Here is a 25,930-nt window from a genome sequence, read left to right on the forward strand (position 1 = left end):
ACAGTAGTGTTAGACTGCATTCGTCTTTATAAGCACAACATCCTCCCTGAAACACAAAAGTAGACAACGAAGTCAAGAATTCCCACTCTCGTTTGAGAAAAGTATTTTGGCTGTGTTTGCTGGAGATCCTGCATTTCCTTTAAAACACAAACACAGCATTTAGACTGAGACTGAGAACTTTGGTAAGGATAATCAAGTAATGATTAACGATCTATGATCACAATTGAGAAAGACCAGATACACCAACTGGCTTTCCTTGAGAAAGATATTCCTCTCCTACGTCTGTACCACTATAAGAAATGCCCAAACCCACTGGCCTTCTAAGAAAAACAAACCTTTTAAGAGATGATCAGCACGAAAACATTCCCCATTTTTCATATCTTTCACCATAAAGTCAGCAAACTTGTCTACATGGCCAGAAGTCCTAGAACAGATGATACAGAAAAGGAACATATGTAAGCTGTTAGTGGACAACCCTGGGTACGGTCTGACGTTTGTGTGTGACCCACAGAAAGCAATGCTCTTGACTCCGTTCAGAATCATTCCAAAAGCACCTGACATATTTAGCACCTGCTGGCAATCTTAGCAGAAAGACATGGAGGTGAAATGGTCTAGATTCTTATTCTTCAGCATTGTCCCTACATCCACGCATGGATAAAAAGAGGGCTTCCAATTCCTGGGCTACAGAAAAATTTGCATTCAGAGCTCAGTTAACACACTGCATGCTGCCACCCCTCCACCAAGGGAAGGATGGCAAAACAATTGGGCCACTGCTCTAAACCATGACTTGAGCATCCCAGTATTTGGCAGGCCATTTAAATCCTTTTTCTTGTCTTCTTGATCTGTTAGAAGAAGGGATAATGACAATTTCATACCTAATGGGACAGCCAGGAGACATTAAGACATGATTCTTACACAGTTCAGTCACATTGCTCTCCCACATTTATGCAACAACAGCTTCTCACCCTGATCTGTGCACTGGTATGCAATTATTTGGCATTACAAAAGGATGTGGAATTGGGTGACCCAGTCTCAAGATCCCTGTGGGTAATTTTACAGCAGACTGTAAAAAGCAACCATGACCAGAAATGACATGCTGTAGAAAGAAAGACTCATATTTACTTCAAAACTGGCTCTGGTGTGAGCATGGTACAGTCAATCTCCAGGATTTGCTCCTCTTGTATAAAGTGCTGTCTCCATGCCTGGATGATGTTGTTCTTCAAAGCACATCCAACGGGCCCAAAGTCATACAGACCACTGACACCTGCAAAGAAGAAAAGGGGACAAGTGTGTTAGGTGCAAGATGATATGAACTTAAAATATCTGGAGGCAAACTCCTCCATTCTCAGCATTCCCATCAGCAAGTTTAAGCCTGAGGTCATTTTCTGAGCATGAGCTGTTCTGTGCTAGCAGAATAAGGAACATGGCTCATTGCAGAGCACTTCTACATAAAGAACCATGATGGAAGTGAACTGCAAAGCACTTGGAGGTAATACTCTACACTGTTCAGTACAGTTCAGCTGCAGATTGCAGCAGGCCATCAGATAATGACAGAAGATGAAACAGTTGCTGGTATGTGCAATCAACAACTCGAAGAGCCACACTCCTCTCATCAACAGATTGTTCCCACAAAATATTATCCAACTGCAGAAGGAATCTGAATACAAAAGAGAGGAATCAAGCATGTTTCAAGGTAATAAACTACTTCAGCAATAAGACATGCCTCTGTTAATCACCAGCTTAAGCACAAAAATAAAACCAATTATAGAAAAATATTTATTTTACTTTCTTAGGTGAAAGAGCATTAACCATACAGACACTGTGCTGACTACGAGCTGCCTCAAATCAGCTACATGAAGAGGTTTAACAGCCACATTTGTGCACCTGCCTAATAAAGTTCATTATAGTAACATGTTCTAAAGTTCAAGTTAGTTTTGAGCATTATCTTGCCAAAAAAAAAAAAAAAAATCAGATAAATGGTTGTGAGGAAACACACTGATCACTTCCCTTAAATGTCCAAACCTCTCTGCAAGGCAACTGCCCTCTACTCTGTAATGTTTAAAACTTCCACTCATCTGCATTTAGGGAGAGGAAGACTTCTGGAAAAGCTAACAGACTCAAGGAGGAGAAAGTTTACAACCAACTTGGAAAAAAAAAGAAACGTAAGGTTGCATTAAGATGACACCCCAAGAGTCCAGCATTTCACACAGCTACAGAGACCAGAACATTAGCCTGAAGGAACTATAACTTAAATGTCTTTAAATCTGTACCTCCATAAATAGAAAAGGCTTGATCATAGAAAAACCTCCTTTTCAGAGTGTCTTCCATTTTAACTCTGTCCACGATGTCATCTTTGGGCTGCAAGGCCAACTCCTGTAATTCAAACAAACCGAAAACAGTTAACATCTCCCATTTCTGGCAGAAGGACAAATCCTCTCCATTTACCATTATGAATCAAAAGGCTGTAAGGAACATTTTGAAGCAAAAGCATCCTGCCAACATGCTCATTTTCCCGAGCAGGATGGTCATGCTGAGATTCAAGCACTCAGTGACAAACACGACCATCTGAAAACAGCATTTTAGATACTTGAGGTGGACTCATCCAGTCTAACTTTCAGGCAGCTAAACCTGCACCTTTCTGTACAACCAGTAGAGATACAACTGTTATGATCCTGATTCAACAGCTCAGCAACTGTTCACCTGATCTGGATGAAAGGGGGTGAAAGACCCCATACAGGAGCAGAATCATCTACAGACTTTAGAGAAGATATGGTTTGGGGGACATAAAGCCAAACAATCTATAACACTTAACTACTCTGCTCTTTTTAATCCTTCACATTCAGTTTCTGCTGTCTTTAAGTAGGAACTACAGAGTTTGTAAGCTGTACCAGCAGCTGCTAAAGCAAACTAGCATCCATACTATTGCCTTCTGCAGAAGTTGTAAGCAACTGTGATGCATTGCTGAAAACACTGCCAAGAGAAAACACCTATATTTAAGTGCTGCACTCCCAAGGAGTGTTTACAAGGCCACTCTTGCACTGACAGGGATACAGCCCACATAAATTGTGTAACTGCCAAACACACCTCTACGTTGCATCCTACAGGCACTCCTCCACCAAAAGGTGGGGCTCAAAGGGCCACTGAGTTTCCTATCCTAACTCACCATTCTCTGTGTCAAGTTCCTCATGGCTGAGGAACAGAGTTGTGCTTTTATATGTTTACTGTTCTAGAGACAAAGTGAACTTGAAGTTCTGTTGTTTCATTTGCAGAAAGACTTTTCAGGGCATAAGCATATTTAAGGAGGGGGCACAATTTCATGGCATCTTGCTCTCAAAGGATGAAGAAAGCCTTAAGTTATGTGACACCACCAAAAAACTTTGTTTAAACTGTAGCAAAGGATATGATTTCTAAGCAAGCATGTTGAGAATCAGTTTGGGAATTCAAATGCCACACGAGGAACATGAAAAGGAAATTCAATGAACAGTGTTTCCTCTCACTGTGCACAGAAAAGATCTAAATAGTAAATGAGGGCTGGTGACACACAACTAACTTCAACTTCGACCATTAACAACAAACTCATATTTATTCACCCACATATTGAGATTTAATGCTCACAGGCAATGAATGAGATTGCCACTGGTCAGAAAGATCCACCTATGTCAACTATTTCAGAAGTGAATGCTCTAACAGGCTATGATTGCTCTATCAGAATCAGTGCTGTAAAAATGTATTAAGCAAACATTCCAGGGCTTTTCTGACAGAAATGCAGAACTCACATTTAACTTCCAGACTCACCTTTGCTTCTAGGACCCTCTTCCGAGCTTTGAGCTCTGCTACAGCTCTGTCTATATCCACCTGGGGAGCTTTCTCTTCCTTCAGCTTCCTTACCAGTTCTCCCTAGAAGGTGACAAAAGAGAAGACTGTGATCCTTTCTTCAAACACCACTGACAAGAACTCTAGGTATTTCAGCTCTCCTGGCAACAGGAGAAGGGAAGGTTCGTGCTTCCTCCTCACTCCTCACTTCATTCTCAAGAGGTTTGCTTCAGTTGTTTCAAACACACTGGAGAGCTCACAAAACTGGACATCGTTAACGTAATTAACGCTGCCTCCTCCTCCCCACAACCTGTTAAATCCCAGACTTATAGTTAAATCTTAGCATGCAAATACACTCCTCCATGCACCACTGTACAAATACATCCACAAATCCTAATTTGTCTTTGAGGATGCACAAACTTGATCCTCAGGTGATCAGTACAGGCTCTGGGCTCTCTCTTATTAATAAGGCTTCCCTACTTTCTACCCCTTTTGCTTTTCTTCAAAGTTTACGAGCACTTCAGACTTTTCCTCTGCCAAACCTGGTCAAAACTGGCCAATAAGCACACAACTTTTTAGAATAACATCTCACAGAATACAGGATTAATTAACAGTCTTCCTTTCCAGCCACCCTTCTTCGGTCAAAACCAAAGTCTATGTTGAATTACTGAGGACAAAGAAAAAGCATCAGGAGGAAAAAGCACAGAGACATCAGTACCTGAAGTATCAGCATCTGAAGGAGCAACTTCAAAGATGCTCCAAGTTGAGCACTTTTCTCATGCCTTGTACATCTCCATTACAAAAAAAAGTCAAAAAAAAAAAAATCACACTTCCACAATACCTGCTTTTTTCATTAGTTAATACCACAGGCACCGATCACCCAAAGAGAAGAGACTGCACAGCTGTCATTCAGAAATCAGATTTAAGAAAGTTCAAGTGCTTCAAAGACCAGGAAGATTAAAGACTGATGTTATTAATAGAATCATAAAATCACTCAGGTTGGAAAAGTCCTTGAAGATTATCAAGTCCACAACCTAACTATACTACCCTAACAACCCTCTGCTAAATCATGTTCCTGAGCATAGAAGGAGCACAGAAGGAGGAAGACTCTAAAGAATGCATTAAAGTTAACAAATATATGACAGATAAATCAGAACACTGCTGGGCTCCCTTAACCCTGTCAGCTAAAAGAACATAAGAAAGCTGCAGTTTCTTTCCTGTTAACTACTTCTACCAAAACGTGAAAGTTTCACTCACTGCCATTCTTGAGTAACGTGGCAGAGGGAGGGATCTGAATTTTTTTTCCCCCCCCCCTTTAAAGTAATAAATTCAACCTGCCTTTGTTGAGCTGAGGGGTCGGCAGTGGTAAAAACATCAAGGCAGCAGCAGGGCAGCTACTGCTGACTCAACAGAGCTATCACCCCGTTCAATGCAGAGCATCTAGAAGCAGCAGAGAGCAACTCTTTGTCCTGACGTCTGAGTAAGAGAGTATTCAGACATACGCAAGGGGAAAGAAAGGAAAAAAAAAACCACACCAACACAACTGAAGCAAGCAATTATGTTTGCTGACAGAACTCGATCTAATTAAAGCTACGAGGCTGAGCCCAGCCCAGAGGAGGAGTGCACAGCAGCACTCGATGTGGCAAATTTTTCTGCAGCTTTGTCCCATAGACCAATAGAGCAGAGAGGGATCCACCCCTGGATCACGGCAGCTTATTGCATCAGGCGCTGCTGCAGGAAGATACGCTGCTCACTTCCCTCTCCATAGGCTGTGAGTCCCTGAGGCTTAATTAAGCCGCTCCTCCACTCCTCCAAGGGCTGGCAGACAGGGGTCTGCTGCACCATAAATGTTCCAGCTACCCCAATCCCTTCCCTATGCACAAACATCTCAGTGAATTACTACTGTAAGCCATAAGCGACAATATTCCTGGTCCAAGCTAGGCATGTTTACCCCCACATCTCTCCTTGGCACCCCCAAGGCATTCTGCTCCAATCCCACAGACAGACAATGGGGGGGCACCGATGCTAAACAGCCCAACGGCAGCATCCATACATTGGAGGGCTCCAGGGGTCACTGTTTTATTGACAAGGAGTTCCCTACCAAGGCATTATGCCGCATAGTGATTCATAACAAGAACTCACTGAAGCGCTGGTATAATTAGAAGGCCATAAATCCATTTAATGGGGAAACACGTGCAGAAATCTCCCAGCATATGGGACACACACGTAGATACGTGCGCAGCTAAGCATAAAGACAGTGGATTCAGATGCTGATGGAGAACCTGCATGTAGTAGTGCTAGAGCAGGGAGGAAGGGGAAATTCCTTGCATGCTGGCTGTACAGCCACTCACACACTGCAAGGGCACCGAGGTGCAGTTATGAAATAAAAAGCAAATCCTTCTTGGGTGATGATGGAGCTAAAGGTAATAAAGATCATAGAATAAACATAGAATCGTGGAATGGCCTGGGTTGAAAAGGACCACAGTGCTCATCTTGGGCTGTAAGCACGGTCACCAACCAGCAGACCAGGCTGCCCAGAGCCACATCCAGCCTGGCCTTGAATGCCTGCAGGGATGGGGCATCCACAACCTCCTCGTTAATAAAAACGACTGCTAATAACACCCGTACGAAGCAGATACCAGAATGCTCAAACGAGTGACTTCTTATCGGGCGAGCACGCAATCATAAAGGACACGACTGACCTCCAACACAACCTCAGCTCGAAGGGGAAGTCATCCCGTGAGCCTTAACGGAGGAGCAAAGCTCCGCAGTGCTGGGGCACGGCATTCAGCCCGGCAAACCCTGCTCGGAGGCCCAGAGACACAACGGGACCACAGGTCACCGCTCCCAGACGGAGGCTCCCGCCCAGCTCTGCCCTCCGCCCGTCCCTCGCAGCGGATCTCCGCTCACGTTCTGTTACCTGATGCCGCACCGCCTGCCGCAGCGGCGCGAGCAGCGCCTCGGCTTGCGGGCCGTCCATGAGGGTCGCGGCCGGGAGAGGAGCGGAAGGCGGAGCGGACTGGTAGCGGAGCGGCCCGGCGAGGCGGCTGAGGAGGCGCAGCAGGGCGGGCAGAGCGCTACGGGGCGGCAGCAGCGGCATGGAGAGGCGCGGCGAGCCGCCCTGCCCCCCCCCGCATGATGAAATCCCCGCGCGGCGTAAAGCCGGCCCCCGCCTCGACGACGCACTTTCCGCACGGGCGGCGGCCGTCGCCGTCACCACCACCACCAACGCGGCGGCAGATTCGGCACGGCGCCGCGCCAGCCGCCAGGGGGCGCCTTAACACACAGGTAAAGCGTATGGACGCTCGCAAAGCGCGCATGCGCGCACGCAGCAGCGGGGGGCCGTCGGGGGGTGTTGCGGTTGCGCTCGGCGGAGCGCGGGGAAGTGCGGAATGGCAGCGGGGGGAGGAAGCTGTGGAGATCGCCCGTTGCGCGGGGCTCAGCCTCACGGCCGCCCTGGGCAACACTGAGGGAAACAGGATTGATCTCGGGTTGAGTACAAAGCGCATAAGTCGCTCCGGAAGTAATGCCTCCTATTTATTTCCTATTGCAATGGCAATAGGTGCGAGGAGCGCAGTAACTCCGGTCGATAGAGCGAGTTCTCAGATGCAAAACGCTATTTTTCAATCGCCGTTCGCTCTGTGTTTTTGACAGCAATGAACAAGAGTGCATACGTGCACCAGTAGGTGTGACCATCGCTGTCACCACTGCTGGAATGCAGCAGCCAGCCCTCGCTGTGCTCACATCCACTGCTGGGTCTCCATAGACGTTCAGCAAACATTGGTGAACATTGGCGTGCCATTTTTTGTCCGCACAGAGGAATTCATTTCCACCCCTTTGCTTCATGCGCGCTTCCATGTCAGCATTTTGCCACGCTGCCATCTGCCACACGGAACTAATGGGATATTGGTGGGAAGGTTCAGCCTTCACTGCCATCCCACCGATACCCGCCTCTGACATCGTGGGCCAACATCGTAAGCACAACAGGAGGAAGGGATGTTGTCCACAGGGAGCTGGGATGTGGGCAAGTGAACCTAATGAGGTTGGGAGAAGAACTCACTGAGAGCAGCCCTGTGGAGAAGAACTTGGGGTCCTGATGGACGAAAAGCTGCACGCGAGCCAGCAGTGTGAGCCTGCAGCTTGGGAGGCCAACAGCAACCTGGGCTGCATCAGCAGAGGGGCGGCAGCGGGGACGGGGAGGGGGCTGTATAAATATTCTGTTCTGTGATTCTATGACTGCCTCCTGGGGCCCCGCATGGAGCGACGCTGGGGGAGGGATTGGAGTTGTGGGAGCGCGTCCAGGGCAGGGCACGGGGATGCTCACAGGGCTGGCTGGAGAGCTCCTGCCGTGCAGGAAGGCTCTAGGAGCTGGGCTTTGAGGTCCCTTCCAGCCGAAGCCGTTCTGTGATTCTGTGATTTATCGCGTGAGGGATTTGCAGGAAGAGGCAAAGAGAATGAATACACGGCAAATGCTTTCTATGCCCTCACCTCCCCCAGCCTGCAGAAACACAGCACTCTCAGCACCCCAGAAAGGGCTGAGGGATAACGCGGAGATGAAGTCAGACCCAAAAGCCGGTGATGTCCCCTCCCCGCCGTCCTTTTACCATCCCCCGGGGCTCAGCGTTTGTGATGCGAGCTGCGGGACCACCAAACGGAGGGGAAGGGAGAAAACCTCGGAGGACTGCTTTTAGGGGAGGAACGCGTACATATCTACACATAAACAAAAACAAAGTCCCGGCGCAGGAGCTGCCGGCTGGCGCTAGATGGCAGCGGCCGCTCGCTGCCTGCCGCCGCCCCGCCCGCCCCCGGCCCGGGCCCCGCTCTCCGGCATTCCTGCGGGGCCGGGGCGCGGCGCAGCCGGGGGCAGCGGGGCCTCGGCGGTTTCGCAACGCGCGGGGACGGCGCTGAGCTCCGGGACGGATCCCCGCCTTCCCCTCCCGCCCCCGCTCCTGCGTTCTGTTTTCGTTTTTCTGGTTTTTGTTTTTTTTTTTTTCTTTTTTGCCTTTTCATATGTGTCACTTTTCCCCCTTTTCCCCCTTTTTCCCCGTGTTATTTTTTCTCTTTTTTTTCTCCTTTCTCTTTTTCTCCATTTTCCTTCTTCCCTTTTTCTTCCCTTTTTCCTTTTTCTTCTTTTTTCCCTTTTTTCTTCTTCCATATTTTTCCCTTTGTTTCTTCTTTCATATTTTCCTTTTTTTCTTTTGTCCCCTCCCCCCCTTTCCCATTCCCTCCTTTTTTTCTCCTTTCTTTTTTCCCCTCCCCCCCTCTTTTTTTCTCTTTTTTTTCCTTCCTTTCTCTTTTTCTCCCACTCAGTCCCAGTGATGCTTGCCTTCCCTTAGCTCATTTCAGTCCTTAAGGCAACAAAATCATCCAGATACATCCCTCCAAACACAAGCCAAGCCACAGCAACATGCATGTGAGGTTCACAATGATTTCCCAGCACTGGGGGATTTTTAGGCTTCCAGCAAACTATGCAGGGCCTGAGGCATGCATGTGCTTGACCTGGCTTTTAAAGTCTATTTTTTTTTTTTTGCTTCCAAAGCAAGGTGGCTGCATCCAGCCTGCTTGTAGGGTGCAGTCCCCTGCTACTGCTTCCTTCCAAGCCATGTTCGGGGAGAAAAATAGCTGGTTCCATCCAAACCCACAGTTCAGACCATGCAAATAATCATGGGATAATTAAGCCCGTTCCCAGGCATTGCTTTCATTTCTGAGCATAAAGCTGCTCTGCTTCTCTTCATGATCCCTCCTGAACTGTTGGAAGGTGATGCTGCTCTGCCCCAGGGCTGTGCCTGTCCTGTTGAGGTCCCCAAGTGCTGCTTGCAGGGAGGGATGCAATGGAGGGGAAACTCCTGCTTTGCTTTCAACACCCCCATCCTGGAAGTAATGTATGGGTCTGCAACCCGGTGTTGCTGAAACTCACCCCCTCCTGGGATGTGTGTTTTTTTTTTAGACTGAAATAGGAAGCACAAACCTCACCCTGAGCTTCCTCTAGGGTTTGGTTCTTCCTAGAGGTTGCTCCTTGCCAGAAATTTATGCACCATTGGCCCTGATCCAGCCACGAGCTTAAACTGCTTAGTTTCAAACCATTTAGACCCCTGCACTCCCCTCTTTGCTTTCATCCCTCCTTACCTTAAGCTCTCCTCATCCTCTGGGCTCTCCTTGCTAGGGTACGTTCATATTATGTTTAAATTACCAATTGTGCCACTGAATACTTGCTGCTGGCTGAGGTGCTCAAGCAAAAGGCTGTTTGCCACCTCCATCAAGACCCCCCACTTCAGTGATGTACCCATTCTCCAGGGAGTGAGACCAGCAGTTCACATTGGCACAGACCACCAAAGAACTGTCATCCATATGGTCACATCTGCCTGACAGCTGGCACCGAGGTCTGCCAGGTTTGCCTGTGCAAGAGCTCAGACAGCAGTGCTGGTTGGTTCCCAACCCTTCTGCTGCCATGAATTTCAATTCTAGTTCAGGGAATTCAAATGCATATTGATTAAGGACCTTTTATGGATGCCTTGCAGAGCACATTAAAAATAATTTAAAACTTGCATTCCGGTATTAATGACTCTTGTCTCCAGCACTTTGCAGTGATTCAGTCTTGACTTCTAATTGAAACGCTTTAGTTAAGACAAATGCCTTCATCCAAAGAAGACAAAGTGTCCTCGCAGGTGCGTTCCTGCAAGAGCAGTGCTCCAGGGCAATAGTGAACATAGGAACTGGAGAAGTGAAGCCAAGAGGCACACAGACCACATGCCATATTTTGCCCTCGGTGAGTTAGTTACCTTCCAGCTGTTTGCAGCTTTTGAATCTCCAGGTTTCCAAATTGCAATGTAGCCTTTGGAGTCTGGAGAGGAGCCTCTGTTCTTCAAGACTGTCCTCCAAAAAACCTTTTCTTTGAGCTTGCTCCCATGTAGCACTCAGAAAACTATGGAGTTTCAGTACTGGTCATGCTCTTATATCCTACTCCTTACAACCCAATGGACGTACATAAGCCAAACAAGCCTGAGGCAATGATTGCTGTTCCTTAGTTGAGCACCCCATGCATCAGTAGTTGTATTTCCTTCTGCCTCTATGCACGATGCCAGGCAGCTTGTTTCCAGCCTTGAAGCTTGGGTCTGGAAATGCCCCTGAGCTTGAAAGCATCCTCCAGTGAGAGCATCCTTCTTTATTTTGATGGAGCAGCAGGAGATGGCATACTGGAGCTGGCCCAAATAGGAGACAGGGGTCTGCACTGAAGTGTATGTGGAAGTAGAAGATGGTGTGGGTTATGGAGTCTTGTTTCAGTCTTATCCTCTTGATCCATGATGGGAGCCTCTGAGATGGCATGCAGAGGGTCTTTTTTACTTTGCATTCCTGCTGTACTCTGTGCTGGTGTGGCCTCACCTTGAGTACAGCAAGCAGTTTGGGGCACCACAATATAATATTAAGAACATAAAACTACTAGAGAGGCTCCAAAGAAGAGCTCCAAAAATGGAGAATGGTCTGGAGAGCAAGGTGTATGAGGGGTGGCTGAGATCCCTTGGTTTGTTCAGCCCAGAGAAGAGCAGACCAAGCATTCAAGGAGCATTTGAAAACGCTTTCAGGTTTGGATTTTGGGTGGTGCTGTGTGGAACAAGGAGTTGGATTCGATGATCCTTGTGGGTCCTTTTCATATTATGTGATTCTTCCTTGTCTCCAAGGAAGGACAAGCCTATCACAAGCACAGGGTGGGCACTGCAATGTCTGATTTGGTGCTCAGACTACAAGGGTCAGTGTATACATGGAAAGCTCGAGTCCTGACAGTCCTCACTCTCCCTGTTTTACAAGGACAACTGCATCTGAGAGTCCACTCCCTCTCTTGAGCATTTAAAGGAAATCCATATTTTCCATCTGGACTCTGGTGGGACAGGCCATCGACTGCCATTCAGTGCCTTAACCCCATGTGTAAGACCAAAGCTGGTGGGAACCTAGCAGCCACCAGGATTTCCAAGTTCCCCAAAGGGCTGCAGTGTCCCTGTATGAGGTCCCCATGTGCCCATCACAGCTAACGATCAGTTGCTGGATACAGCCTGCCACGGTTCTGATGTAAAAAATGCCTTACTCCATCTGCTGATTGCATACTAAATGACCTTTTAAATTTTACAACTGCACATAAAATGTGAACCAACCAGCAAGAAAAACGCTTCTCCCCACCTCGAGTGGCTTTCCTATGGGTTTCATCAATGCCAGGGGAGTTGCTCGGTTGCTTGACACTTCCCTGGAGACTGAGTTGTCCACACAGACCGTGATGCGTGCCACGCAGCAGCACGTGGTACATGCACTGTGAGAGGAGTCACAGGCACCAGTGCAATTCAGGTGTTGAATAATAATTGCCATAGATCAGTTCCAGCGTTCTTTAAGCCCAATCTGCAGCTTCTAGGAACAGGTGCTTGTTTAATGTCACACCCTAAAAGGTTTCCCGGGAGGAAAGCCTTCTTTCCTCCCAAGTGGTAAAAATACTGCTCCATGCTGCTGCTGTCATAGTGGCATTTTGCAAGCAGTTGAGTTGGGCTTTGTTTATAAGGCTTTTGTTGTTGATTTTACCTTGTGAGTCACACAGTAATGGGCTTCACTCCCCAGGTCAAATGTTTGGCTGCCAGCTGTGATCTTCATCCGACAGCAAAGCAAGCATTCACCAGTGTGATGGCCAGGAGTTCAAAATGATGAGCTAAAGCTCAAACACCCAAGTAAGGAGTCCTCCAGACCCAAAGTCAACATACTTAATTCTCTCAGCTTTGTAACCAACAATAAGAGCTATAAACTCAGAGGGCACACAAAAATTCACTTGCATCTTGACAATGTCAAGCAGAACGTGGAGTGCTGTAGTTTGAAGAAGAAGAGTAGTTTGTAGAAGAAGAGCTCAACAGTGGCTGCCCATGCTTTCTCAACTTGCAGGTTTTGTTGAAGGATCTTACCTTTGTAATTATGCACATGAAGCACTCAATCCAGACACTCCTCACCACGCAGGGCAATTCAGGAGACAGAAGTGAGTGTTGTAGCTTGAACTCATCTTTAATTATCTGGTGTTTGTTCACACTCAAATCAAACAAACAGAGTGAAATGTCCTACCAGCATAGTCCATAATTCATGACTGTGTTGATTTCTCTCCTAGGCTACAGTGACATCAGTAAATAATAGAAAACTGGATCCTGTTAGAGGAATGAAGGAGAGATTATCTGATGTGGTGGGCAAATGCTCTCCCTGGGACATGATATAGCTATGGCAGCCTGCAAGAAAAATAGAGTGAGAGCACATGAGATTTAACTCATCAGAAATGTGAGTTTAATGCAGATTTGTGTTTTTATGTTTTAGCATCTGGAGCTTCCAATGTGTGTGACCACATCCTCCTTAAATTCAGCAAGCTTTTAAAAGAGAACCACAAAGGAAACACAGAACTGACTTATTTAAGGAGAAAGAAAAGCTTTTGTTTTCTGTTATTTTACATGGACACATCCCCACTTCTTCTGGGTCTTTTGCTATGCAAGCAGATCCTCATTGTCCCAGAGGATGTATCCCAGTCCTTCAGGCATTACCCATCTCCTGTCTTTAAGCTGCAGTAATAATATTTTTCTGACCCACAGGAATAGAAGGGAAAAATTATACTGATGGAACATCTGAACAGCCTGGCAGAACAGGGGAGCCAGACTTCACCTCTTCTTTTCTCTGCAAGACAGTAAGAGACCACATCAAGGCATCTCTTTTGATTTTCCTTTTCTCAGCCTCAGACTGCACCTGTGAGCTGCTCATCTGTCAGAGAGAAAACCCACGTGGTGGTTATTTAAGGAAGCAGACCACACACACTCACACCACTGAGGAGTCCAGGTCCCACAGGAAACCATCAGGTTTTGGTTCCTATCTCAGACTATAGGCAGGTACATCACTGAGACCAAACTTGAACTTTATGCAGGTTGATGTTTTCTGAGCCACTGCCCCAGCAAAAGACTCAGGAAATGCAAAAAGCCACTGCCAGGATGCCAGCCCATTGCCAGTGCTCAATTTCCACAGCTCCACTTCCCAGATGCCATCTTCAGCAGTGCCATATAGGAACAGTGACCACAAGAGTGGCCTTTTGCCAAGAGACAGGGTGATGGAGATAAACACGGATTCTTTGGGCTCGGGATGGCTGTGCTGAACAGCAGATGGTGCAAGAGGAAGCATAGCCATCAGGATAGGCCAGCGTTTTTCCTAGATGATGGTGAGTCAAAGCCAACAAGCTGTTGGCTCCTGCCTTACGTGATGTCCAGTCCAGGAGAACAGAGAGGACTGGTGGCAGAGGGTTGAGCTGTGAATGTGGGAAGGTCAGCAGAGGAGGGAGAGCCTTGAGGCAGGAAAGCAATGCTCAGGAAGACGTGCTGAACTCACTCTAGACTGGGTGGGGCAGAAGACCAAAACATGAATCAGCTACTGAGGCTGAAAGGAAGCTAGTCGTGGTCATTGGAAGTTGGCTGCCACTGACTCGCCTCATTGCCAGCCAGTGCAATGCAAGCTGGACAGGATATGCCTGGCAAAAATCCTGCAGAAGTTGATTAAATCATCATGCTTTTGCTGCCCAAAACCCTTCCCACACCTTTTTTCTGCAGTGGCTTGTGCAACAATTCTCTAACACCCTTCAGCATCTCCCAAGCACCTTCTGATTCCTGCTAGCCAGCTGTCAGACCGCAGGGGATGAGTAAGGAAAGATGGGGCACTGTGCTGACTATTGCTTTTGCACTGAGATCTTTTCTGTTTTGCCATGCGGGGTGTAAGGATTAGAGAAGTGAACCACAGTGGGGGAGAATCAAAGTCACCGAGAGCTCCTAGGGCACTCTTGCTGCCCCATGGGAACCAGGGAGGATGAATTATGAGTTTAACTTGCTCATTTGACTGTGGGATATCTGGTGGTCCTAGATGCAGCAGTGTTATAGGAAAACTCTGGCCATGTTCTGGAGTGATGCACCTGTCTTAACACAGTTCTCAGGAGACTTCTCTGTGGTAGGGCACTCCACTGATGCCAACATATCCTCCAGTGTCTTTCAAATAGATTATCCATCACCACATGCTTCTCCAGGTTTCTAGGTCAGCCCTGGTGGCCATGGGTAGAGGTGGAGCATAAGCCTCAAGTTCCCAGCCATTAAGGGTCACCACTGCCTGCTTGGGAAGTCAAATCACCATCTGGGCCAGAGTAACAGATACAGACTTTGGCCTCCCTTAGTTACTATTCTGTGCTAAAACAGTGAGTGGCTGCTGAGTGATGTCTGTCTGTTTCCCCCAAATTTAAGAAACAAAAGCGCATGAGTTCACCGCAGTTGAACTGAACTTATATCAAATGTAAAGATATATTATCATTGTTAGTGATTATTTCTTCTCCTCAAAGCATACCGGGCATCTAAAAGATATCTGAAAGCCAAGTTGTTTTCTTCATGTCATTTATAGAACAGGAGTCTTCTGGGACAAACAAGGTAGACTCTCAACCCCTCCTCCAGCCCTTGTATGGCAGTCATTAGGCTCTGGGTCAGTGTGTAGGGCCAGGAGAATTGAAACCCAATCGCAGATCATCACAAGACTTCTGCTTCCTCAACTCCAAATGATAAAACAGGAAATCTTACCAAAGCACAACTTCATGAAAGGCAAGGCAGACAAAGAGAGTGACAAAATGGCATCATGAATGACTAAACAAGCCTCATTTTTTCCCAAGGATCCCATGTTATCGATAGCCTCTCTTTCCTAATTTCTAAGAGCCAGCTATCAGCCCCTTCCTAGGTTGTGTCATGAAAGAGTGAATTTCCTAATGAAGCTTTTGGAGCTATGATAGAGTAACTGAAAGAGTCGCGGACCACATGTGGAATTACAGAATCACAGCATCATTAAGCTTGGAAAAGACCTATAAGTTCCCCAAGTCCAACCATTAGTCCCCCCCATCATGCTCACTGACCACATCCCTCAGTGCCACATCTCCATGGCTCTACAACACTTCCAGGGACGGCAATCCCACCACCTCCCTGGGCAGCCTGTGCCACTGCATCACCACTCTTTCTGAGAAGAAACTGCTCGTGATATCCAATCTGAACCTTCCCTGGGGTGAGATAACATAGCAAACAGGCTGGTAGATAACAGAGGAACCAGGATGAGAGATGACGATGTGAAATTGTCCACCACGCGGAGAAGGAGTCTGAGGGCCTCAGCAGGAAACTGCCAGTGGCAGAGGGACCATCCTTGCTGGCTGGAGGTTTACCTGGCCTCCGGATGGGGACCAGCCAGCACTGGAGCTATGGGAAAGATGGGGCTGCTCCACGCTTCTGCACCACAGCCAGCTCCGTGCAGTTCATCTCTCCAGATTTCCTGGTATTTGTTCTCTTGTTCTGGGAAGAAAGGAGAGCTGCAAGAGGCCCATCTCACAGGGACATGTAGAGAAAGGAAAGGCCATTGTGTGAAAGAATTTGATATTTCAGGGTTTGTTTTCCTTTTGACACAGTACAAAACAGCACCAAGTCAAAACCCTCCGTAAGTCAAAACAGAACAACAACGAAGAAGAACAACAAGAATAACAGTGGTGTTCATTTTGGATATGATCGGTGGAAGTGCTTCTCTTTGCTTTTTGTCTTTTCCATCTCGGAATGTTTACAATTGCAACTATTTCAGGAAAATAGGAAGAAAAAATCATAGAATTGTTTGAGTTGGAAGGAGCCCTTAAAGGTCATCTATCAAACTCCCCTGCAATAATCCCCATCAGAGCTAAGAAGAGAGCCTTTCCCAGCATCAAGGTGGGCTCGGCACTGCCATAGCCCTCCTGCCCACCTCCGTGGGTTCTCCATGTGATGGCACTGAGACTCAACCATCTCCCCTCCTCTTGGAAGCAATGCAAGCCATAAGCAGCGGCGACTTGGGTTTTGCACCAGGTCTCCTTTAGCAGGAGGGCCTCTGCACAGCATAGGCAAGAAGTTAGAAAGGTTTGGTGTGAGGCTGCACTACCAGCAATGGGGAATTGTGGATGCGTGCAGTGCTTTGGGTCAGACCCTCCACGTAAGGAGCTCCTGGCCCAGCTCCCCGATGCCCTGTGTGGGTTCATGCCTCTTCCTCGTGCTTTCAATCCCCAGAAGGATGCTGTTTCATTGCCACTGGAGCTCAGATGAGTTCCCCCCATGGAGCAATTCGCAGTGCTGGTCCCTCCAGCTCGCAGCTTGCTGCCGCTTCTCCCCGCCAGCTTTTGCAGAGCGCTTGGCGTGGTGCCCGGCAGCCTTTCACTGCTGCCTTTTCATTCGCCTTAATTCACTGCCTTTCCTTGCAAGGAACAGAGGGAGAGCTTGTTCCAGCAGACGGGCCCCATCCGCTCCTCCCGTCCGAGGGCTGGGAAGAAGGGATGGAGGCGAAGGGAACTCTCCCACCCCTCCGGGGCCCCGCGGGCGCGCTGCTTCCCAGAAAATACGGTAAAAAGCCTTCAGCCTAAAAATGTAAGTCTGATCTCATGACACAGGGTGGCCCTGCATTCCTCACCTCTGACATAACCCGCTGGGAGTGTGCTCGCGGAAAAACACAAACAAGATGTACTGGGGCGGCTGGCGGCAGGGCCAGGCGGCTGGCAGATGTGTGGGGTGGGAGAGGAGCCCCTGCTGCCCTGCAGACCATGAGCACAGAGCGTTCCTTGGCATTGCATGAGCCCACAACCTTGTTCACCTACCCTCCTCCCCCAGCCCCAACCCTACGCTGGGGTCGATAGAGTGGTAATGGGATTGGGAAGCACACAGGGGGGCAGCTGAGCTCCCCCGAGGGGTTTTGCTGAGGGTGTTTTTAGGAGCTTGTGTTTTTGCAGTGGGTCGGTGGTTGTTATTTGTTGTCTTGAATTGGAGATTTTTGTAGCACTGTGGTGAGGAGGAGGCAGTGGGAAGAGGCTGCTGGGGTGCCCTGGTTGGAGTCTGCACAGGGTCCCTTGGGGCACAACCAGGGATTGTGACACCAAAACCCCCACACAGTAAAATCTGTGGACCTGGAGCCTTCCGCTCACCGCAGCAAATTGCTCAGCACCATCCTATAACCTCCTGCTCCCATCAGCAGTGATGGCGGGGGGTGCATCTGCTCTAAGTGCACCATGCATAGGTGCAAGCTGTGCCCCAAAGAGCACCTGTGGGTGTCACGGGGCAGCGATTCCTCCCTGGTGCATATGGAAAGGTTTGCCAGGGATCATAACTGAGCTGTCCTCCCATTTCACCCACTTGTTTACTTTCTTCTGCAAATGCCCTAAACCTTGACGACGACCTATTTTCCCTTCTGTTGTGCAAAGCTTCTTTCCTAGAAAGCGGCTTTGCAATGCTCGATCCAACCAGCCGAGCTCTCCTCGGCGTGTGCACAGGGAATCCAGCTCCAAATGGCTGGCAGATGTAGCTGAGCTCCAGAACACCCTGAACCCACACGCAGATGAGCTGGGAGACGTGGTCAGATGCTACCTGAAGCTGTCCTGTGAGACTGCCTGCTCCGAGGGAGCAAATGAGCAGCAGTCAGCCTTCGGACCCAGTCCTCACAACTCACTTTTCCTTATTTCTCATTCATCCGTTCGCTTCTGTTCCAGCAGACAGCAAAGCGAGGAGAAAGCTTTTCTTTCCTGCAGGCATTTCTCCCCTCTTTCTGCCCTCACTGTTCCTGAGCAGAGAAAATATCTGATTGTCTTTATTTTAATTTCCCATTTTGAAAAAAAGGGATTATTTCCTAAATAATTCTCCCCACAATAATTCCTAGTTTTCAGAATGACTGCTCCTTTGGCAGAGGGAAAACAAGAAAGAAGAGGAACAGACGTAACAAGAAACAGTGGTAACAAGAGAAATTACGGTTCAAATCAGCTTCTGCAGAGCACAGTTTGTACCCAGAGCAGCATGGTGCTTTGCTCATGGCTCCCATCCTCTTCTCAGCTGCCCCTTTGCCCAAGGGCTCCTATCCTTGCTGCATCCCAGTGCCAGAGTCGTGCTTGGGTTGACAGCAGCATGGGTGCTGCCTCCTTCTCTGCTCGCTTAAGTTTTCCACAATTTATTTTCTTCTCCATCCCTAACCTACCAGCCAGGGTTTTTTTTTTAAGTTAACTTGAACTCAGTGCTGATTTATTTTAAGGTGCCAGGCTGTAACCTGAAGCCAGAGACATAAAATTAGCCTTGCAAGCTCTTGTTGGCCAGCTGGGAGCACAGGTTAGGGATTCATCCGACAGCAGCAATGGTTTGGGTTGAAGATTACTGCTTGCTCCCTCCTGCAGCTTGGCTTTGTAGCCAACTCTGCTCTTGTCCAAATGGATGAACTGCTCTATGTGGAAGCAAAACACACGGCATGAAGCCCGATGTACCAGGGACAGGGTCTGTTAATGAAGCAACTCGTGGGCCTTCCAACACTACACATGCACACACGTGCTTTGTCCAAGCAGCTGAAGTCACCAAACTTAACATCACTGCCAGGGCATCCCAGCATTGTGGTTGTTATGTCCATGTTGTTATAGCATGGCTGCTATATGCATCCCACCTGCAGAGATGCTGAAGAAGACCTGGATAACCCAAATGCCAGAGAAATGACACATTTGTGGTTCATCAGCACTTTCCTTGGCTGGAGATAGCAAGGTACCTGCTGTGAAGTGTGTGGAGCTGAGAAGGCAAAGGGGTGTAGACACCTATTGAAGACCCCTAAAAAAGTGTTACCAGTCTGAGATTATAAAGGGAGTGAGCTACTGGGATCACTAACTGATCTCCTTGCTCCTTGGGAAGCTCCTTGGGACTGGTGCTTAGAAGAACAGTTGATTCTCCTAAGTGTCCTGACCTTCCCTAGATGTACAACCAACAGGCCGTGTCTTGTGTCCATTGCCATAGATTGGCTTGGGTTGGAAGAAACCATAAAGACCATCCAGTTCCAGCTCCCTGCATGGGCAAGGATACCTCCTAGTGCATAAAGCTGCCCAACCTTGTGCGCAGGGGCTTGACTACCTCCAAGGATGGGTAATTATTTCCTGTGAAATAACATTATTCCTATTATAACTACACAAGCTATGCCTGGAAAACCCAAGGAGTCCTTAACTGAAGCTTTTCTTTGAATTTCAGTAGCCCTGCAAATAATTCTCCCAGGTTTGCAGGGGAGTTCTGAATGTGGCATTAGTCTGAGTAGATATGAAATAAAGTGGTCTCTGGGAGAGTGTTATCCAGTCATGGTATTTTTTTTAAATGCACATTGAAATGTAAACAAGTATGGAACTGGCTGATGGGCAGACATCTGTCCTTATTTATGCAGGGATTATTGGGCACCTGGGAACCTTGCTGGTGAGCAGGATCAAGCCCCTGGGCCCTAAGCAAGCAAGTGCATTTGTGTCCCCACTGCAGGCTAAAATGAAGCATCCTTACAGCATCTCTGCAGCCAGTGGGCTGGACTGCAGCTGTGTCTGCTTATCATAGTCAATGTGGTGCATGCAGTACCTTCACCCAAAATGCTGAGCAGCCTGTCCTAACAGGACAGGCTGAAGGTGAAATTTGGGTGCTATGAGCACACAGGGAGTGTGATCTTGGCAGATACCTCTATCACTGAAACAGTACTACTATATCTCCAGTTTGATGACTTTTGTCCATTTCAAAGCCAAAACTGAGAATGTATATGTAATGAATAACCTCTATTTAGAAGTGTCCATAGTTGCTTCTGGGCAGGAAAATCCCATCATGCTTCCCCCCCAGCAGCTGGGAAGGACCATCAGATTGACGATGGAAGGTCATATATCATATATTTGCTATTTGTTTTCCACAGAACTGCAGCCTGTGGCTGCCTAAGGATGAAGAACCAGCCCCTCAGGGCTCACTTAGAGATGTCACGAACTTGTGGCTGTTGGTGGGTCTCTCTGATGGGCAGAAGTCAGCTGATGAGATGCTGATCCTTGTACAGTGTTTGCAAGATCTTTAAGAAGAATTGCATGGTCGGTGACATTGCGTTCGAGTTGTACAGGGCTAGAATACCCTGACCATCAGAGGACCTGGATTTTATGACACAGAGATCAGTACTGCAAAGACATGGAGATGTTGTTCATATTGCCTGGACCTGAGCCCAGGGCTTGGGACCAGACCTGTATCATACCCACACCTTAGAGGACAGCACCGTGTTCATGTTTTCTTTTTGCAGGCTGAAAGTTTTCCTGGACCTGCTGAACACTTTCTTCTCCTGTAATCTGTCGTGACTGTCAGGATGCCAGAGACATGCCAGACCCTGGGCCACAATAGTGCTACAAACATGCCCAGAGAGGAAAGCTGGCACAAGGTAGTGTATAAAGTGGGATATGTGAAGCCACTGGCAAATAGTTTGGTAATCACGTGGGTCAGTTAGGCTTGGCACAAGGCAGAGCCTGTCTGCTCATCAAGGAAGGCAGAGACGAAAATTCATCGTAGAATCACAGAATAATTGAATTATTGAATCATTGAATGGCTTGGGTTGGAAGGGAGCTTTTAATCCCACCCAGCTCCAATTCCAGTGCCATGGACACAGTTGCTACCCACTATATCAGGATGCCCAGTGCCCCATGCAACCTGGTCTTGAGGACAGTTGGGGGACTTCTGAGTGAGAGCTACAAGGGATTAAACAAGGACAGTTACTCCAGAAGGACTGAGGTAAAGGACACAGTGTTGTCTCAGTGGGGCCACAAACACATTTCAAAATAGATTTTTGCAGAAAGATGTTTTCCCCAGATATCTTGCTCCCAACATTGATTCTCATTTCACAGTAAGGTTCAGGGCTGGAGGAAGAAGCATGAACCTTGCTCACCAATGGTGCAAGGGATGCTCCTCACCTAGAAAGCTAAACCTCAGAAAATGGAAGAGCACAATTCACTCCTCACTGAGAGGGAAATGATGCAGTGTGTCAGCAGACAGACCACAGATGCTGTCCAAAAGCATTGCAGCGATTAGTTTGGGCAAGGTGGAGATATATTCCCCCAAAATGAAAGTCTCTGTAGGTTGTTACCAGTGCTCACAGCCATCTAGTCTCTTGCTGAACATTTCTGACCAAAATCCTTCCAAGCTGATCTATTTTCAGCCCAACCCACTTGATACCTTGATTGCTATGCAGCTCTTTTAGCTGCTCTTAGGTAAACACAGTCATTCCCTGGCATTTTGCCTTGCTAAGACCAAAAATATGAGTGGCACAGAAAATAAGAAAAGCTGTTCTCCTCCGCCAGGAAAAATGATGCTATTTCTGAAATAAACTGTTTTTAATACACCTCACCAACCATGCACATATACACATATGTATAAATATACTTGACCTGGAGGTCCAGTTCCAGTGCTGGCATCTTGTATGCCTATATGGAGACAGAACAGAGGGGGAATTATGTACAAACCAGGACACACCTTCAGTCCAGTCTACATCTGAATGCAGAATGTTGATTAAGATAAAATACTGAGGTCTGATCCTCATTAAAGCAGGTTCATAGGGACTGGTCCAAGCTGCAACCAGGAGGTTATGGGCTGTCATGAAGAGCAGCTTCTACCATAGCGACCCATGCTCCCCATACCTTAAACTGCACAGCATCCCTAGGGTTGAGCCAGAGTGGGCTGGAGCAGATCAGTGTCAGAGCTCTATCCATAGCAGGCCTTGTTTTTGAGGAATGACAGTGACATTGGCCAGACCTCAAAGTCGTTTTTTTTTTTCAGATTTCTCTTTAGCAAGTAAACACATAGAAGTCAACAACAGATGGAGCATCACATGGAGTTACGCAGGTCAGCAAAGGCTTCGGAAACCCCATGAGTTTGAGGAGGCAATAAATTGGCAGGGGATGTGGATGGGAAATTATTCTGAGAGATGGAGAAAAAAAATAGTGGGTTGATCTGTCTCCTCTGTGATGTGCTCAGGTTTTGTGGAAGATGACAAAGGTGGGCAGATAACAAAAGCTCCTGGATAGGAAGGTTTTTTGGTTTCTCTTTGGCTACAGGTTGTAAAATTCAAGCAGAAAGGTAACAAACTGATAACAAAATGGGCAGGAGTAAAGCAAAGCAAGTGCAAAACAAAGCCAGATTTTGTGTGACAGGAGCAGATTGAATTGATGTGACAAAGAAGGAGGAGAGCTTTTTCAGTAGCTTATATAGTGCTGCAGGGAGCTGGAAGTGACAAATGAGGAATTTGCACAAGTGGAGAGCTACAGAATAGGGCTGTGTGTTGAGGAAGAAAGAAAGGAGAAAAGGGAGCAAAGGACACCTATTAATAAAAATAAAAATTAAAAAACAAACAAACAAAAAAAACCATTCAATTTAAGATTTCTTGATAGCTCAGAGCCAGAGAATCTTTCATGCCTTTGCATCTCTGAGCCAACATTACCCAAGAGTGGGTAGTGGGTGGGGATCCACTACGAGCCATTGAATTCAAGTGGAAAAGAGCTCCGGTCTTTAATATGCAGAAATTAAAACACTTTGGCTGACAGAGCTTTCAGTCTGAGAAACCTGCACTGTAGAAGCAGAATGGCATTAGTGCTCCTGAATACACAGCTGGTAATTTTCGAGCACGAAATATCATGCATTGAAAATGAAATCGCTCCGTTTAGGAGATCAGTGTGGTGGGTATGGATGAATTCAATACTGGATGAAAAATTAATGGTTGCCTTCAGACAGGTGTTGACTAGCTGGTGATGTTCCAAGAAAGAACAGTCCCATCTGGTCGTGGGGAGAGCTATGATGGTGTGAAAAAATAGAGTGATCAGCATGGACAAAGAGCAGCCCATGAAATCATGTGAAAGGAGAGCTTTTGTCTTGGAGGTGGAGGGCTCAGTCTGTGCGAGGAGTAGGGCTACTTCTACATGGGGTGTGAATGGAGAAATTTGAGGTAAAATGAGGCTGGATGGTTGGGGATGAGGAGTCACAGAGATAAGTGGGATCTGGAACTGATACATCAGAGGGAGAAGGCTGAGAAACACCAGCTAACAATGGGAGTGGACTTGATTACAGCATAGAATTGCCTCTGAGAGGAGGGGATGAGGGGCTGCCTGATCTAGAGGAGAAATATATGATAGCAGTGGGTTGGAAAGCTGAGGTTTGGGCAAATCTGAATGAAAAAAAAGAAGCACATTTTAACAGAGATGGTGACAAATGATTAGGATGCACCTGAAGGGCAGCAGCGTGTCTTTCCCCACATCAAACCCTGTGTGCCACCTTGGCAGTCCATGGAGGCACCTTGAGGTGACCCATCTGGTCCATTCTGCTGGAGGAGGGGACAAACAGGTCCCAGCTTCCATCAGCTGCTCCTGGTTTGCAGTTTAGGTAAATAAATCCTTGTATTTACAAAGCAAGGCTGCCCGCATGCCAAGTTGAGCTCTAAATCAGAAGATGAGCTCCCTGGGGGGGTAATCGGTATCTTTCATAAACTGCAATTGGTCAAAGGAGTTGGGGATTTTCCTGGCTGCAGCCCACGCACCTCTGCCCATGCTGTGTGAGACGTGCAGGGCAATTTACCTATCGACAGCTCTCAGTGCTGGGCAAATATTTGTCTTATCGTGGGTTTAGCAGTGATAGCTAAAGGGCAGCGGCAAAACAAAGCCCAGGAAAGACCCAGCTCTGATCCAGTGCAGCTGGGGAAGCTGGAGGCTTTCCAGTCTGTGGGTGCTCAGCGTGTCCCTGCCCGGAAGGGGCTGCGGGGGGAGCTGGGCTCGGCGCTGCAGTGACATTTGGAGAGAGCAGGAGGTCACAGAGCTGGAAGCAAACACAGGCGGTGACTGTCCTGCAGTGCACAGCTAGAGAGCTGCCTCTGCAGAGAGAAAACACAGGCAGCACGTTTGAAACCTGTGCTTTGCTTCACTGCACTTTCCTCCCATAAAAAGTCTTTTAAAAAGTACGAGTAAATCTTTTTCCTAAATCCTTTTCCCTTCCCCTTCCCTTCCCTTCCCTTCCCTTCCCTTCCCTTCCCTTCCCTTCCCTTCCCTTCCCTTCCCTTCCCTTCCCTTCCCTTCCCTCCTCCCTTCCCTTCCCTTCCCTTCCCTTCCCTTCTCTTCCCTAAGAAGAGACGGAAGAACCCATGGAGACAATGTGAGACATCCCCAAAATGAAGCCAGATACCCTGGACATGCTCCATATGCATAGGGGGACCCAGGGTAAAAGCCCACCCAAGGACCACAGACAAGAGCACTCATAATAACTAGAGGGTAGCTGGAGAAGCAGCTGTGTGTAACCTCCAGCAGCATCATGCAAGCTTGGCCTGACCCAAAGCCCACTGGAGTAAATAAGAAGAAGCACTGCTTCCAGGAAAAATATGGCTGTGGTGCAATCAGGGAGAAAGGCAAGAAAAGCTGTGCAAGCATCTGCCTAACATTCTTCTGGAAGATAATAATTGCCAAACAGCACTTGTTCCCTCCCTTTTTCCCACTTTGTCCTTCAGGGACATCTGCTCCAAAGGGAAGAACCTGATAATTGTGGATTGGGTCCTCTGATAGAGGCTGGATATGGCCCCAAGGCAGCCAGCTTCCCTGTACACAGCTCTCATTCTGGAGATGCAGCCAGTGAGTGTTTCAATCAAAAGGTTTTGCAGCAATGACACCAGCAGAGGCCCAAGAAGCAGACGACTTATTCACAGACCAATTAGTCATATAAATAAATGTGTGCAGGACAGTGAGCCCATCAACTGAGCGTGCCATGCCGGAGTGCTGAGCAGCACTGAGAAATGTTTTATTGGGAAGTTTTAAATGCCAGTCTCCATGCACAGATGGGGCTGCATGGCTTTCCATCAGCCCAAGCCTGCCCCTGCTGATCCTTCAGTTCACGCTGTCTTCTCCCCACATATGCCATTCGCATGGGCTTGGCAGGGGCAAACGCTTCCCGTGCATGTTTTACCCAGCTCCATCATGTCATCCTTCCCTTCATGGCCAGAATAGACCATGAACTCCCATTTCTTCCCATCAGATTGGATTGCCTTGCAAAGGGCCCAGCCCCTCTCACCCTATTCAGTGGGTTCAGTGGGGCCAGCACCTCTGGGCTCCAACCTCCTGCATCCCTAACATAGACCAGGTGGGTGTCAGAGCAGCTTCAATCCCAGTAGGCATTTAGTGTCATTTATACCAGGGCTAATTACATCTTAACATTTTCCCTCTGTATTTTGGTATTTATTTTGGAAAAGCTCCTCCCTGGAGTCACTTTCTTCCCCAGCTCTACAA

General features: G+C 47.7%; 1 protein-coding gene and 1 long non-coding RNA gene across 3 annotated transcripts in view; one reads left to right on the plus strand and one right to left on the minus strand.

The window, feature by feature from the left end:
- The window catches only part of GARS1 (glycyl-tRNA synthetase 1), a 21,510-nt gene extending 14,514 nt beyond the window's left edge, over window positions 1-6,996 (minus strand). Inside the window, exons 1-5 of one of the 2 annotated variants that reach the window (XM_085226942.1) lie at window positions 6,734-6,996; window positions 3,796-3,897; window positions 2,271-2,373; window positions 1,123-1,264; window positions 336-424 (exon numbers count right to left, since the gene is read on the minus strand). In XM_085226942.1, coding sequence (XP_085083068.1) covers window positions 336-424; window positions 1,123-1,264; window positions 2,271-2,373; window positions 3,796-3,897; window positions 6,734-6,913 — 616 coding nt within the window. In that variant the 5' untranslated portion in view covers window positions 6,914-6,996. The remainder of the gene's footprint in view (window positions 1-335; window positions 425-1,122; window positions 1,265-2,270; window positions 2,374-3,795; window positions 3,898-6,733) is intronic. The other variant, XM_085226941.1, reaches the window with a different exon arrangement.
- Window positions 6,963-25,930, plus strand: part of LOC104911330 (uncharacterized) — a 24,638-nt gene continuing 5,670 nt past the window's right edge. Inside the window, exons 1-4 of the long non-coding RNA XR_014884095.1 lie at window positions 6,963-7,101; window positions 7,468-17,255; window positions 20,929-21,063; window positions 22,452-22,517. This is a non-coding gene — a long non-coding RNA (uncharacterized LOC104911330). The remainder of the gene's footprint in view (window positions 7,102-7,467; window positions 17,256-20,928; window positions 21,064-22,451; window positions 22,518-25,930) is intronic.

The sequence above is a fragment of the Meleagris gallopavo genome, chromosome 6, assembly GCF_905368555.1.
Source record: "Meleagris gallopavo chromosome 6, MGAL_WU_HG_1.1, whole genome shotgun sequence".
Taxonomy (NCBI): Eukaryota; Metazoa; Chordata; class Aves; order Galliformes; family Phasianidae; genus Meleagris; species Meleagris gallopavo.